This window comes from Hevea brasiliensis, chromosome 12 (assembly GCF_030052815.1).
Source record: "Hevea brasiliensis isolate MT/VB/25A 57/8 chromosome 12, ASM3005281v1, whole genome shotgun sequence".
Lineage (NCBI taxonomy): Eukaryota > Viridiplantae > Streptophyta > Magnoliopsida > Malpighiales > Euphorbiaceae > Hevea > Hevea brasiliensis.
Window position 1 is genome coordinate 20,943,485 of NC_079504.1, and position 14,301 is coordinate 20,957,785.

Consider the following 14,301-nt stretch of genomic DNA (forward strand, 5'->3'; position numbering starts at 1 on the left):
TAGAGGACGCCCCAACGTTTATATCATTTGAATCCATATCATAAGGTGTGACGAAATTTTTACGTTGGTTGTCACCTACCGCAACCCTCCTCCTTTATTCGGGCTTGGGACCGGCTAAGCGCAATCTACTTAGCATGTGCGTCTCTTGGTGTTGTCATATAGAATTATGAAGTTATACAAAATGACAATTTATTTATAAAATATAATTTATTTAATTTCATTAAAATTTCTCTTTTTTATTATTTATTATTCAATTTCTTTAAATTATTAATTTACTATACAAATTATTAATAATTACTCTCTCAATGCTATAATAATAAACCATTATTATTAATTAAATTAAACTATATTAACATATATTTATTTCATATATGTATTATTTTATATCATAAATACATATAATTTTATTTTTTTTCTTTTTCCACTACTTTTTTGTCTTTAGATTATTAGTATTATTTTAAAATATTAATAACATTACTAGATATGAGTAATATTTGAATATATTATATTTCTTTGATATATTAAAAGGATATAAAAAATTATGATATTTTCAAATGATGAAATTGATGATATGATCTAAGCAACCTCAAATTATTCAATATATTTCATTAATATTTCCATTATATTACTATATTTTTATTATGAAATTTTCTTTAGAAAATTTAAGGGATAAAAAAATTTTGTTTGTATAAAAAGTAATAAAAATAAAATATAGAATAATTCACAATAAATTTTAAATATTATTTTATTTTTATATATTAAAACTAAAAATATATAAATTAAAATTATTATTAGCCACGTAATTTTGCATGAACAATTTCTTAATTTCCTATAAATAATGAAAAATTTAATATTTATGTCTGAAAGAATACTAATTTTTATTGCTTCTAATGTATTAATAATTAGGCTTTGATTAAGTTGAAAAACAAATCTTTTCCGTTTGGTTAAACTTTTTGATATTGCCAAGAAAATAAAATGTTAGCTGGCTGGCCTTAGTAAGAAGTAAAGTGGCAACAATTATTTAATTATTTTATTAAATTGAAAATTATATATTTATTCAGTTTTATTTTATTAATCATAATTTTTTTATTTATAAAAAATATAATAAAATTAAAAATAATAAATCGATTCAAAAAGTTGAATCAAAATCTAACGAAAATTAAATTTCTCCGTTAGATTAACACTTTTTTTTTTTAGCTAATCCCAACTAACATCTAGCAAATCTAATATTCAATCTCCTCCAACTTTCTTACTTTAATTTGACATTCAAGGCACTTCTAAATATCATCAACACATCTCAACAATCCCAATTGCAACGTATAATACAAAAGTATCCAAATTAGGTCAAACCCTAACTCACAATTTCAACCTCATGAAACTTCAATGTAAATCAACTTCTAATACTTATAAATGCATCAATTAACATCACTAAATCACTTTATATACACTAAAGTCATCAAAGACCATCACTCACCATGGGTACCAAAAATTCACTCCCCTCATAACTCACCAATTTCTTTTAGTGTCTTACAAATTTCACTTCATTTTAACCTTAACTCAAGGATTAATAAAGGAAGAAAGGAAGATTAGGCACTAACCTCTTGTGACCCAACTTCAAACTTCAACTTTTTTTTCTTCTTATAGGTATCTAAAGCTTCCTTATGGATTGGGGAGGATTTTTAATGAAGGGGACTAGGGGTTTTGGTGGATAAATGAAGAGAAACTTAAGCTCAAAGCTTGAGCAAAAATGGTGGAGGGGAGAGAACAATGGAGACGGCAAGGAGAGAGAGAAAAGGAAGATGAAGAAGACTTGTGGTTGATGAATTTTTATCTCTTGTGTCTTATATATATTCTATAATTATTGTACTTTAATTTTTTTTTTAAATGCCATAAGTCTATTTCATTTCTTTTCTTTTCTTTCCTTTCCTTTTCTTTTCTTTTCTTCTTCTTTCTCTTCTCATTTTCAGAATTCAAATTCATAAATTTAATTTATGTTAATTATTTTATTTCCTAATTTTAATTTGACATTTAGGTCAAAATTCACCTCTAGGGGTGAAATGACCAAAATGCCCTTCATGGTGCTCATCGAGTTATTTTTATTATTTTATACCAATTAATAAATTCTCTAAATTTTATTTTATTTCTCAAAATTTTTCCTATATTTTTTTAATATTTATTTCATTAATTTATGCCTCCTCACTATAATTTAAGTATAGTTACAGACATCGTGATTGTCCGAACAGACATTAGTCATCGGAACAGTAAAATGTACGGACTACCTACGGTGAGGGCGTTACACATAAATTGTGTTAAATCCAAAATCTCCACAAAATATTAACATGATAAATAAATAATAGTGAATTTCGTCTCCAACACAATACATCCAAATGTGAAAATCATGTGTCATTGAGTTCTTACCCCTCAACAAACAGAAACCTTATGCCTAACCACGATATAATGACAATATGTTAGCCTACCAAATCTGTGCCATAGACAATCTTTATTGTGACATAGAAGCCATGGCTCTCAAGGGGAAGTTGGAGACTGTGTTAGATCTCAAGTCAAGTCCTGAAAAGTTCTTGAGTCTCTGGAAGGAGCAAGCCTACCAGGTTCCTAACCTTACTTCTACCAATATTCAAGGAGTTCATGTCCTTGAAGGTGATTGGGTCACTCCTGGCTCCATCAAGGTCTGGAACTACACTATAGGTACAGCATCAACAATGTTATCATTATTATTATTTTTTTCCTCAGTTGAGTTTCTGTTCGAACTTGAAATTTTATAATTTTGAAAATAATTATTCTAATATTTGTTCAAAAAACTCATAAAATTTTGATTTTAATCACTTAAAGTGCTGTTTTGGATAATTTTACATAAATTTCTTGCATTTTTAAGCTCTTTATGCTGTAATAAAACCATTGCACAGATGGAAAAGCTGAGGTCTTTCAGGAGAAGATTGAATTGGACGAGGAAAAGAAAATAGTACGTATTATTGGTCTGGAAGGTGATGTGCTCAAGATTTACAGGGTTTGCACTGGCACATGGGAACTCACACCCAAGGACCAGGGGAGCTTGGCAAAATTGACTCTTGAATTTGAGAAGCTGAATGAGAATGTTCCTGTTCCTCATAATTACATGGATTTTGTGATTAGCATGACTAAGGATATTGATGAAGGAATCTCCAAATGAGAGGATATATGCAGGAACAGTTTAATCCTTTGAAATTAAATAAGCTTGTATATTTATGTATTACATATGCATGAGCTATCAAACATTAGATTGTGTGAGAGTTGTCAGTGTTTGAAATATTGTTATATAATTGTGAGGTGTTTTTATATTATAAATATTGAATAAAGGGTGAAGCTCTCTAGCTTGCTTCTTGGGTTTTCTTTAGTATCTAATTCAATATTTATAAATTAAAAAAAATATTATTTTACAAATATGTAATGGGAGATGTTCTCTTCACTATTTCCAAGCTGTGGTGAATGATGATGCTTTTTAATTTCTCTTAATGCTTTCATTTTTTCATAAAATCAAATTTACAAATAATGTGAATCAATTTAACTTTTGTAATAGTGGGAAGGAAAAAAATAAAAATTAATAAGAACGAAAAGTTAAATTAGAGGTCCGTAGAATTCTGTTTAAATAAAAAAATGATTAAATTGATTTAATTCAAATTTTAAGTTTCCTTAATTTGATTTTCTAAGAAAAAATAAATAAAAATGAATTGAATAATTTATTTTTTTTAATTAATCGTTTTTAGGTTTATACGATTAGAGTTAAAAATAATCAAAATTAGGTCTAAAATGAGTTAAAATAGCCTCAAACCAGTATATTCAAATAAACCAAACAACATTAAACCGATTCCAATCAATTTGAACTAAATCGATTCAATTGGATTTGGTTTTCTCCTTAATTTAGTTTGATTCAATTTGCACTATTATAAATATTAATTTTTCAAATTTTCAAATCAATTCAAACTAAACAATGAATGCTCATCCCAATTTAAATTAATGTCCAATTTCTTTAAATAATAAGAATTCCTCAAAGATAAAGACTCCTTATAAAATACTTTTAATATGTGAATCGAAAATTTCAAATTATTTTTAAATTGTTGTGTATTATGTGGCAATTATTCAATATTTTTACACATACTTATTTTTACGATTAATTTTCAAAAAATACTTAAACTTTAGTTACTATATTAGAATTAGTAGCAAAAAATTTTGCAACATTAATTTTATTAGTAATATATGAATTACTGTATTGTAACCGTAAGTATTTTATAATTAAATTGTGATTGTTGCCAAAAAAAATTTGACAGTCATAACTATTACTATCAAAAGTTTATGAATGGTAATAATAATAAATAATAATCAATGTCATATATTTTTTATTTATTATTAATAAGAAATAAAATTTTTGCTGGTAGTTTTAACTCGGCTTTTATACAATTTTATAATTAGGAATTTTTATTTTAACAATTCAGATTTTATGTAAATTTTTACACTTTTATCATGTGGTAATATTTTAGTCAAATATTCTTTTTCTTTTTTTTTTTTTAAATCTAGTCAATTATTCAGCAAAACGTATTAGATAAAAATGATTAAAAATAATAAGAATTCCTTACCAAGCAATTATAATCAAATTGAGAAAAAAAAAAAAAAAAACTAACTAGTTAAAACAAAACACACCGTTTCATGCAAAGAGGAAAGGGAAATTAAAATCCCCACCCTTCAAACAACTTTTCCTTCACTTTCTCTCTTTCCAAACACACATTTGTTTCTTGTATAATTAAACACCGAACTGAATGTGAAATTTATCGCCTTGTGCCCCAACAAAGATTTGGCAAATCTCAGTACAATTGACACATATCCAAAGCATCATCGCATCTTTCACGCGCTATTGCTAAATTTTTAAAAATATATTTTTCGTGTGTAATAAGTATATTATGATTCATTTTTTTTATATATAACATTTTAATAATTTTTTATGTATAATATAACATTATTATAGTATTATAAATATTATATTTAGTTATTTAAATTAAAATATTAAATTTATCTTTATTTTATTTAATTACATAAAAAAAATTATTTATTAATTTAAAAATTATCGCAATGTGTCTTGCGGTTGCCTGTCGATTCTTACCAAAGTGGTCAGTGATGAGTCGTCACTTTAATTTTGAAGAAAATTAAAGAAAATTATTCATTGTTTTTTTTTTTTAATATTTTTATTACTTCTAAGATAGAGATTCTGGGTTCGGGTCCCTATGCGTATGGCGAAGGTGTTAGGCACCTCACATCGTCCCTCAACAAGGGTAAGTAGATTTAAGGATGCGCTCTTTATAACTTAAAACCAATAATTTGGGGGTTTAAATTATAATATCAGTTCTCAATTTATTATGGGAATGTTTGATGTTTCACCATTCGGGGTTATCCCAAGAATATAAGTAGATGGAATGGCCCTAGAGTGAATTGTGACTCTGACTTTTATTATGATTTTTATTAAACTCCTCCCTCTGCAAAATTAGAACTCTAATTCCAGAGAGGCATTATTTGATTCCTAGAGATTTATAATGAGTGAGAAGGACTCTCAGCTCATTCATTATTCATCTCATCATTGATGTCCAAACAATTGAGAGTGTGGTATGGGAAGTGGATTTTTATAATTGAACCACTATGGGTGTAGATTTTTATTCTTTTGAATTGGGACTCCGATTCCAAAGAAATGTGTTAATTAAAGCCTAGAGAGTTTTCTTCATCAATGAGGACTCTCAGTTAATGAACCAAAGTCCTATCATTAGCAATATCAACCGTAAAACCTTTATCCATATTGAACGACAAATTTGCTATTTTGAGATTATGAATCGAATTATGCAAGCTTAGATTATCAAATTGAGGGAGGACTCTCCCTCAATAAGAATATAATCTAAGGAAAGACTCTCTCTTTGCTTCAAAATTACATATTTATTGACATGCTAAATGAAAATTTTTCTCCGAAATTTAAGAGACGTAAAAAAAATTATTTTCATAAATATGAAAGGGGGTCCAAGGAAAGGACTCTCTCCCGAACTCTCATTATTTTGAAAAGAAAACGTTAAGAGAGAAAATGCTTTTCATAGGTGTGGACAGGACTTCCAAGAAAGGACTCTCCCCCGACCTCCCAATATTTTAAAAAGAAGACTTTGAGAGAGAAAATGCTTTTCATTGGTATGGACGGGGGTTCCAGGAAAGGACTCTCTCCCGACCTGTAACAGCCCAATCCTTCTCCAGTTAGTATTGTCCGCTTTGGCCCATGGGCCTCACGGATTTGTCCCTTGGGATTCAAGGTTGCACGCGGAGTGGCTCTGATACCACTAAATGTGACGCCCCTTACCCGTCTACCGTATAGCCGAGCAAGAAGTGCCACATTCGGTGCCGGAGCACCCTATTTTGTTTTATCATATCTATTGTAAACTTTTGATGTCATTTAAAACATGTATTTTATGTGTAGAAAATTTTTTTTTATATATCTTATTTCTGTGGAGACCCGGACAGAGCCTCCCTTATTTTATTAGCATCTGGCGGATTCCACTAATCACCTATTAACATGTCCATATTCATTTTGCACATTTCCATATCATATTCTCATGTATCATATCATTTACAATTATTTATGAGATCTCAAAATGAAGTATTATCTATTGCATTCATATAGAAATTCATAGATAATAAATTACAAGTTTTCATTTCAATCTCAAAGTTTAATTACAAGTCCAAAATGAAATACATCATAAACTAGTAATTACATCATTACTAAACATAATGAACCAAAATACTAGTCTATACATGGGCCCTACCAAAATACAACAGACCGGTGAGGTGACTCTGGACAATGGCAAATCTGATCAAAGCTCTGTCAGTGCACTACTGGTGCTGCTGCTGCGGCTGATCTCCAGTACCTACGAAATATGGAAAACCAACGCGCTAAGCATAACGCTTAGTGGTGCATAATTTATAATAACAATAATTTAATAATTTGAAATAATATATGCAACTCATAATTTCTGGGTATTTTACATTTTTATTGCTCTTTGGAAATAATTAACATTATTGGGATCTTTTATGATTACTTATTGTATTTTAAGTCTTAATTAATTTTTTTTTTCAGTGCCCAAGAAAACCTATAACAAATTATAAAAGATGGATGTACGGGTGTATACTGGTTAGACAGCCATATGTCTATCCAGTATACGTCTGTCAGGCACGAGGCCAGCTGTCGGGCACGAGACCCGCTGTCAGGCTTGTAAAGCCAGAAATAAAGCAGGCACAATGGCTAGTAAGTAGGCATATAGCCTGTAGAACAATCATACCAGACATATATTGTCAGTTCATGATTTGCTCTGTAAGCAGTACTGCTATCTGTGGTCCCTAATTGGTATACCAATTTATCCAAACTAAATAAATAAGTCTAGGTATACTATGGGCAAATAAACATTTTTAATTATTTTAGCACAATTCACTGTTACTATTTTCTGGTACTGTTCATTGGTACCATTAATTTCATATTAATAGGACATTAGTCCTAATTTACATATTCATATCATTTTTAATATTAAATTTTCCTTATGAGTATTTTAATTATCCTATATAGCATTTTTCCCATGAACCTTTCTTTAGGTTCATGTTGATGTGTTATCTTTATATAGGAATTTGACTAGGTTGAGATGTCTATTTAGCCACAATTCCTTCATAACAATTGCTCCTCTATGTTTAAACTTGAATTTCAGTTTTTGAATCACTGAGTTTGGGGTTATAGAACTCAAGTTATGGTCAAAATACCAAAGGAATAGTATTTTGGGACATTTTCTGGGTTGGCAGTTTCAGTGACCCAACTTGTGCTAACAATTTGAATTGGTTAAAGGCAAAACTGGGTTAAGTGGTCTTCATGAAAAGTGTAGCCCTATGTCTAAACTTTCCATGGTTAAAATTTTAGGTCATTTGGACCAGTATAGAGAGAGTTATGACCAAATGAATACTGTTTATTTGGTCATTTTCTGGGTTAGCAGTTTCAGTGACCCAACTTGTGCTAACAATTTGAATTTGTTAAAGGCAAAACTGGGTTAAGTGGTCTTCATGAAAAGTGTAACCCTATGTCTAAACTTTCCATGGGTAAAATTTTAGGTCATTTGGACCAGTATAGAGAGAGTTATGACCAAATGAACACGTACTGTTCATTTGGTCATTTTCTGGGTTGGGTTGCAGGGAAATCTGAATTTGGGCAGTATTTAGGTCAAGTTTTGGACAGAATTTGGGCATGGTTTCTTCATGGAAAATGGGCTATTTTGGGTCTAGTTTCACCTCCAATTGGCCTCATACCAATTAGGGTCACACAATTTTATTTATGGCCTAAAATGTACACTGCCCTCAATAAACACAACCTGCAGAAAATAGCACTTCCAAAATATCATTTCTCCTCCAACTTCCTTGCTTCAATTTGCATGCAATATACTTCTATAAGCAACAATCTCATCCCAATCAGGTCAAATTTCAAGCATTTACACAAAATCTCCAAGTCATGTACACAAACCCTAATTTCCAAGTTTCAAACTCAATCAATTCAATCCCTTTTCACTTCTCATACATATAATCATATCACTCATCATCTCTAAACTCATTTACATTATTTGAACACAATAAAGCCCAACACATTTCATGGCTGCCAAAATTTGGAGACATCATGGGTTCATGAATTTCTTGTTAATTCCTTGAAATTTCCACTTATCTCAAGTCACTTTCAAGTATTAAAAGAAGAAGGAAGGGAGAAAAGCACTAACCTTTTTGGGTGTCTTGCCAAACTTCAATTTCTCTTCTTCAAATGGGTATCTAAAGCTTCCTTATGGAGTGGGGAGAATTATTTGTGAAGAGAGCTATGGGTTTTGATGGGTAAATGAAGAGGAAATCAAGCTTTAAGCTTGATAACAATGGTGGGGAGGGAGAGACCAAGGGAGACGGCAAGGAGAGAGAGAGAAGAGGAAGAAGAAAATGGTTGGTGGGATTTTGTCTCTTGTGGGTATTTATATATATACATTTATGTGTACTTTATTATTTTTAAATTTCATAAATCTATTTCCTTTCTTTTCTTTTCTTTCCTTTTCTTTTCTTCTTCTTTCTCTTCTCATTTTTCAAATTCAAATTCATAAAATTAATCCACCCCCCTTATGGGACTCAGCGTCCTCGCTGAGGTTTGCCCCACCATCGTTCAAGGTTGCACGCGGAGTGGCTCTGATACCATAAATGTAACGGCCCGGCCCACTAGTGATATTGTCCGCTCTGGGCTGAAGCCCTCACGGTTTTAAAATGCGTCAATAGGGGTTACGAACTGTCAACTTATGAACCCAGCATCTCTCCCGTGTTTTGTCGATGTGGGATTTGCCTAGGGTGTTACACGACCTCCCAATATTTTGAAAAGAAAACATTGGGAGAGAAAATGTTTTTCATAGATATGGAAGGGGGTTTCAGGAGAGGACTCTCTCCCAAACTCCCAATATTATATAGAGAGATTGTGGTTTTATAAAAGGCATAAAAAAAAAATTTACATTTCACAAAGGAGAGGGGCGGGGGTGTTAAAAGAAATGACTCTCTCCCGAACTCCCATATTTTATAAAGAGACTGTGCAGCGTCTCTCCTGGACTCTTATTATTTCCTAATCTGAATCAATTTGATAAATATGATCAAATAAAAATGCACTATTCCCTAACTCTATTACGTATGACAACTATACAATAAACACATATATTATATTAGTTACTTATTTTATAAATTATTTCTTTTATTAGATTATATTATATTAATATATAATAATTAATAATTATTAACCTTAAAAAAATATTTAACTTCTCCCACTTATAACTTAAATAATTAATAATATCAATAATTTATTTTACTAATATGTTAAATTAAATTATTAAATTATTTTTCTATTTTATTATCTTTTAAATAGTAAAAAGTATATAAATTTTTTTTAATTATTGTGTTATATAATTTTAATATATTAATATTTATATTTCATTAACATGATTAAATTTTATTATTATAAATTTTTTTTAAAATAATTAAATAATATTATTTTAAATTTTATTTATTTTCTAAAAAATATTTAAAACTTAACTAAATTTATTTTAATAATTATTTATAAAATGTATAAAATTATTAATTATAATATAAACATTATTATTAATCATGTAATATTTATTTATTAGTATACATTGGTTGAATTTTAAATACTTAATTATCTATTTTTATTGGTTTAATGGCTGAACTGGCTTTAAAAATCTTATTCAACACATGCTACAAATTTGGTTCAATATGAGTTAATATTAAGATTTTTCAAACCTAATTTAGTCATTGAATCGGTAAAAAAGAGAGCGAAGGGTTTAAAATTTGATCACAGTCAAATCAATATTTAATCAGTATGTTATTAGATAAATATTAATATATAAATTAATAATATTTAAAAAAATAATAATATATTATTATAATTAATAGGTTGATAATTTTACAAATAATTATTATTTGATAATAAAAGAAATATTTAGAGCAAAAATTAAAATAATCATTTTAATATCAATGAAGATAATTTTAAATATATTAAATTTTTATAAATTAAAAAATTGAATAAGAAACTAATTAAATGATTTAAAATAGCATTAACATAAATTATCTATATTGCAAATGTCAAAAGGCACATAATTGAAAATGTTCTTTTATTTTCTCCCATAAGTCGAGGGTTTGACACTTGCCAAAAAAAGATCACTTTTTTTTTTCAAATGAAAAAGACTCGTGATTTTTAATTAAACTAATCCTCTTCTCTGCAACAAAATGGTATTGTAAAGAGAAAACACCAACATATTCTTAATGTTGCAAGATATTTATTGTTTCAAGCTAATTTGCCCAAAGTATACTGGTCTTATACTGTTTCACAAGCTATTTTTCTCATTAATGGCCTACCAACTCCTCTTCTTCATAATAAATCTCCTTGTGAATTACTTTATCATCACACTCCTAATTTTGATGATCTAAGGGTTTTTGGTTCCTTATGCTTTGCTTCTACTATTTCTACTCATAGATCCAAATTTGACCCTCGAGCTAGAAAATGTATCTTTCTAGGATTTAAACCAGGAATTAAGGATTTGTTCTCTTAGACTTGCATACTAGGTCTATTTTTCTATTTAGAAATGTTACTTTCCATGAGCATATTTTTCCATTGCATTATGCTCATAATTTCTCTTCTCCCATTTCTCTTCCACAAGATTCTACAATTCCTTTTTCAAATGTTTCATTTCCTCATCCTTATTATTCTTCTTCTATTCCTTCTATACTTAATCATTCAGTTCCAAGACATTCTGTAAGAACCAGAAGGCCTCCCACTTACTTTCACGATTATCGTTGCAACCTTTCATATGCTACAGCTGCTACTCAGTCACCTCTACTTTAAGGTAATCCTCATCCTTTGCCTCATGTACTTTCTTATTCTCATTTTCATTTCCTCAGTTTCATTACACTATTTCTATTACTATCAATAAAGAACCAAAACCTATAATCAAGTTGTTAAGTATGAGTGCTGGAGACAAGCTATGTGGGTTGAGATTACTGCCCTTAAGCAAAATAATGATCGGGTGGTTACTGATCTTTCTAGTGGAAAAAATCCAATTGGTTATAAATGGGTCTTTAGGATCAAATACATGGTAGATGGCTCTATTGAGAAATATAAGGCTAGGCTAGTTGCAAAGGGCTACACAGAGATAGAGGGCATAGACTATTTAATACTTTTTCTCCAGTGGCAAAAATCACAACAGTTAGACTCTTATTGGCTCTTGTTGTTGCTAATTCTTGGCATCTTCATTAGTTATATGTGAATAATGCTTTTCTTCATGGGGAAATTAATGAAGAAGTCTATATGATTTTGCCCCCCTGGGTTCACAGCATCTAAATCAAATCAAGTTTGTCATTTGCAAAAAATCTCTTTATGGCCTCAAGCAAGCAAGTAGGCAGTGGTTCTCTAAACTTTCCACTGCTCTTCTTTCCCTTGGCTATTCACATTCACAATATGACTATTCCCTTTTTGTTAAGAATTCAAAGCATTCCATTATTATTCTCTTGGTTTATGTAGATGACATTATTCTAACTGATATCAATCTTGAAGAAATTCACAGTGTTAAAGCATATTTAGATTCTACTTTTAAAATCAAGGACCTAGGGGAACTCAAATTTTTTCTTGGCTTGGTGGTAGCAAGAACCAAACAGGGTATTACTTTCAATTAGAGGAAATATACCCTGGATATTTTGTCTGATGCAAGTTTTCTTGATGCTAAACTAGCTAGAACACCTATGGATTCCAAGATCAAGCTTAGTAAAAATAAAGGTGATCCTCTACCATATAACTCCTAATACAAGAGACTCATTGGAAGATTATTGTACCTCACTTCAATTAGGCCTGACATTTCATTTGCTGTACAACAATTAAGTCAGTTCCTAGATGCTCCAACTTCCTTGCATATGCAGGCTTCCCATCATGTGCTCAGATATATTAAAGGGTCTCTTGGTGCTGGTTTGTTTTTTCCAACTACTTCTCCTACGCAAATTAAGGCTTACAATGACTCAGATTAGGTAGGGTGTGTTGACACTAGAAAATCAGTCACTGGGTACCTCATTTATCTTGGTTCTTCCTTGATTTCTTGGAAAGCTAAGAAGCAAACAACTATTTCTAGGTCTTCTTCAGAAGCAGATTATAGAGCACTTGCTGCCACTACCTATGAAGTTCAAGAGCTCTATACTATTGTTCAGAAGCAGAGTATAGAGCACTTTTTAGGTCTTCTCCTATGCAAATTAAGGCTTACAGTGACTCAGATTAGGCAGGGTGTGAATTTATAAAGTGGCGTGTTAGATCACATGGTCATTGGTTACAAAATATCTTTTGAGGTGCCAGGATCGAATTTCAGCGCCTCCTCTCTACAATTTTTTGTTTGAAGTATACTGATTCGATTGCAATGATTGTTTCAAATCAGTTAAATTTCTGATTCATTGATTATTTGATCAGTTCATACACATTTAATTTAATTATGTGAAATTTAAATTTAATAATTAAACCGAACATATTACTATTCAAATTTTTAATTAAATCAATTTACCTAATTAAATTGATTCAATAATCAGTACAGGCATGATGTATGACACCAAAAACTATCTTCAAACCATCAAGCTTTTCTATAAAAGTACATTGCTCATAAAAATATATCTTCTCATTACTCTCATTAATTAAGGATATCATTGAGTTGATTCAATTTGAAGTGCTGTTATATTAAATGAGCATGTGGTTCTAGTATATTAATAGTTAGCCAATACAATAGTATTTGGTTAAGTTGATAAAGAGATCTTAACGTTTGGTCATGACTTTTTGATATTGCCAAGAAAATAAAATGTTAGCTAGCAGGCCTTAGTTAAGAGGTGAAGTGGCAACAATTATTTAATTATTATATCAAATTGAACAGTTTGATTTGGTTAATCATAATTTTTTATTTCTAAAATTATAATAAAATAAAAAATAATAAATCGTCAAAAAGTTGAATAAAATCTCAATGTAATTGACACACAGATCCATAAAATGGATTTACTAACAACTAGCATCTGGCAGATCTCAATAATTGATACACACACCCATAAAATGCAACCAAAATTATTATTATTTTTTTTCACTACAGCCAACTAACAGCTGGCAAATGACTTACACGTTTATATATATATATATATATATATATAATTTGTGTACGTAAGAATATTAAGACAGCCTGTTGCTCTAGAAATATGTAATAGTAAATATAATTATTGAATACGAAAATGAGATTTTATGCAAATGTAAGGAAAGAAACATATACAAGAAAGTTACAGATATATATGATTCTTAAAGGTCTTGAAAATCATATTAAATTAATTAGAATCATACTTTTAAATTTATTTTATTATTTTAATTCTTCACTGAAAAGTAAAATTGAAAATTAGTTTTATATTTTTTTTTATAATTTTTTAAATATACAATATATATATATATATATAATTTAATATTATATTTCATTTTTTTAACTTTTTTTAATAATTTTAACTGTAAATATAATTATATTTTTATATTATATAATATATTTAATTTTTTATTATATATATATATATATCTTATAATTAAAAATTATATAATTAAAAAAATTAAAAAATATATATATTATATGGCACGTATACTGTATACTCTATGCCTAACCACTATATAAAGAC

At 29.2% G+C, this 14,301-nt stretch overlaps 1 protein-coding gene across 1 annotated transcript; it reads left to right on the forward strand.

Annotated features, from left to right (window-relative positions):
- Positions 1-2,465: 2,465 nt before the first annotated feature.
- On the forward strand, positions 2,466-3,385 carry LOC110650831 (MLP-like protein 328). The gene is made up of 2 exons (XM_021805950.2): positions 2,466-2,706; positions 2,925-3,385. Exons 1-2 carry the CDS (start codon positions 2,466-2,468, stop codon positions 3,185-3,187), a joined length of 504 nt encoding a protein of 167 aa, XP_021661642.2. The 3' UTR covers positions 3,188-3,385.
- The last annotated feature ends 10,916 nt before the right edge of the window (positions 3,386-14,301 follow it).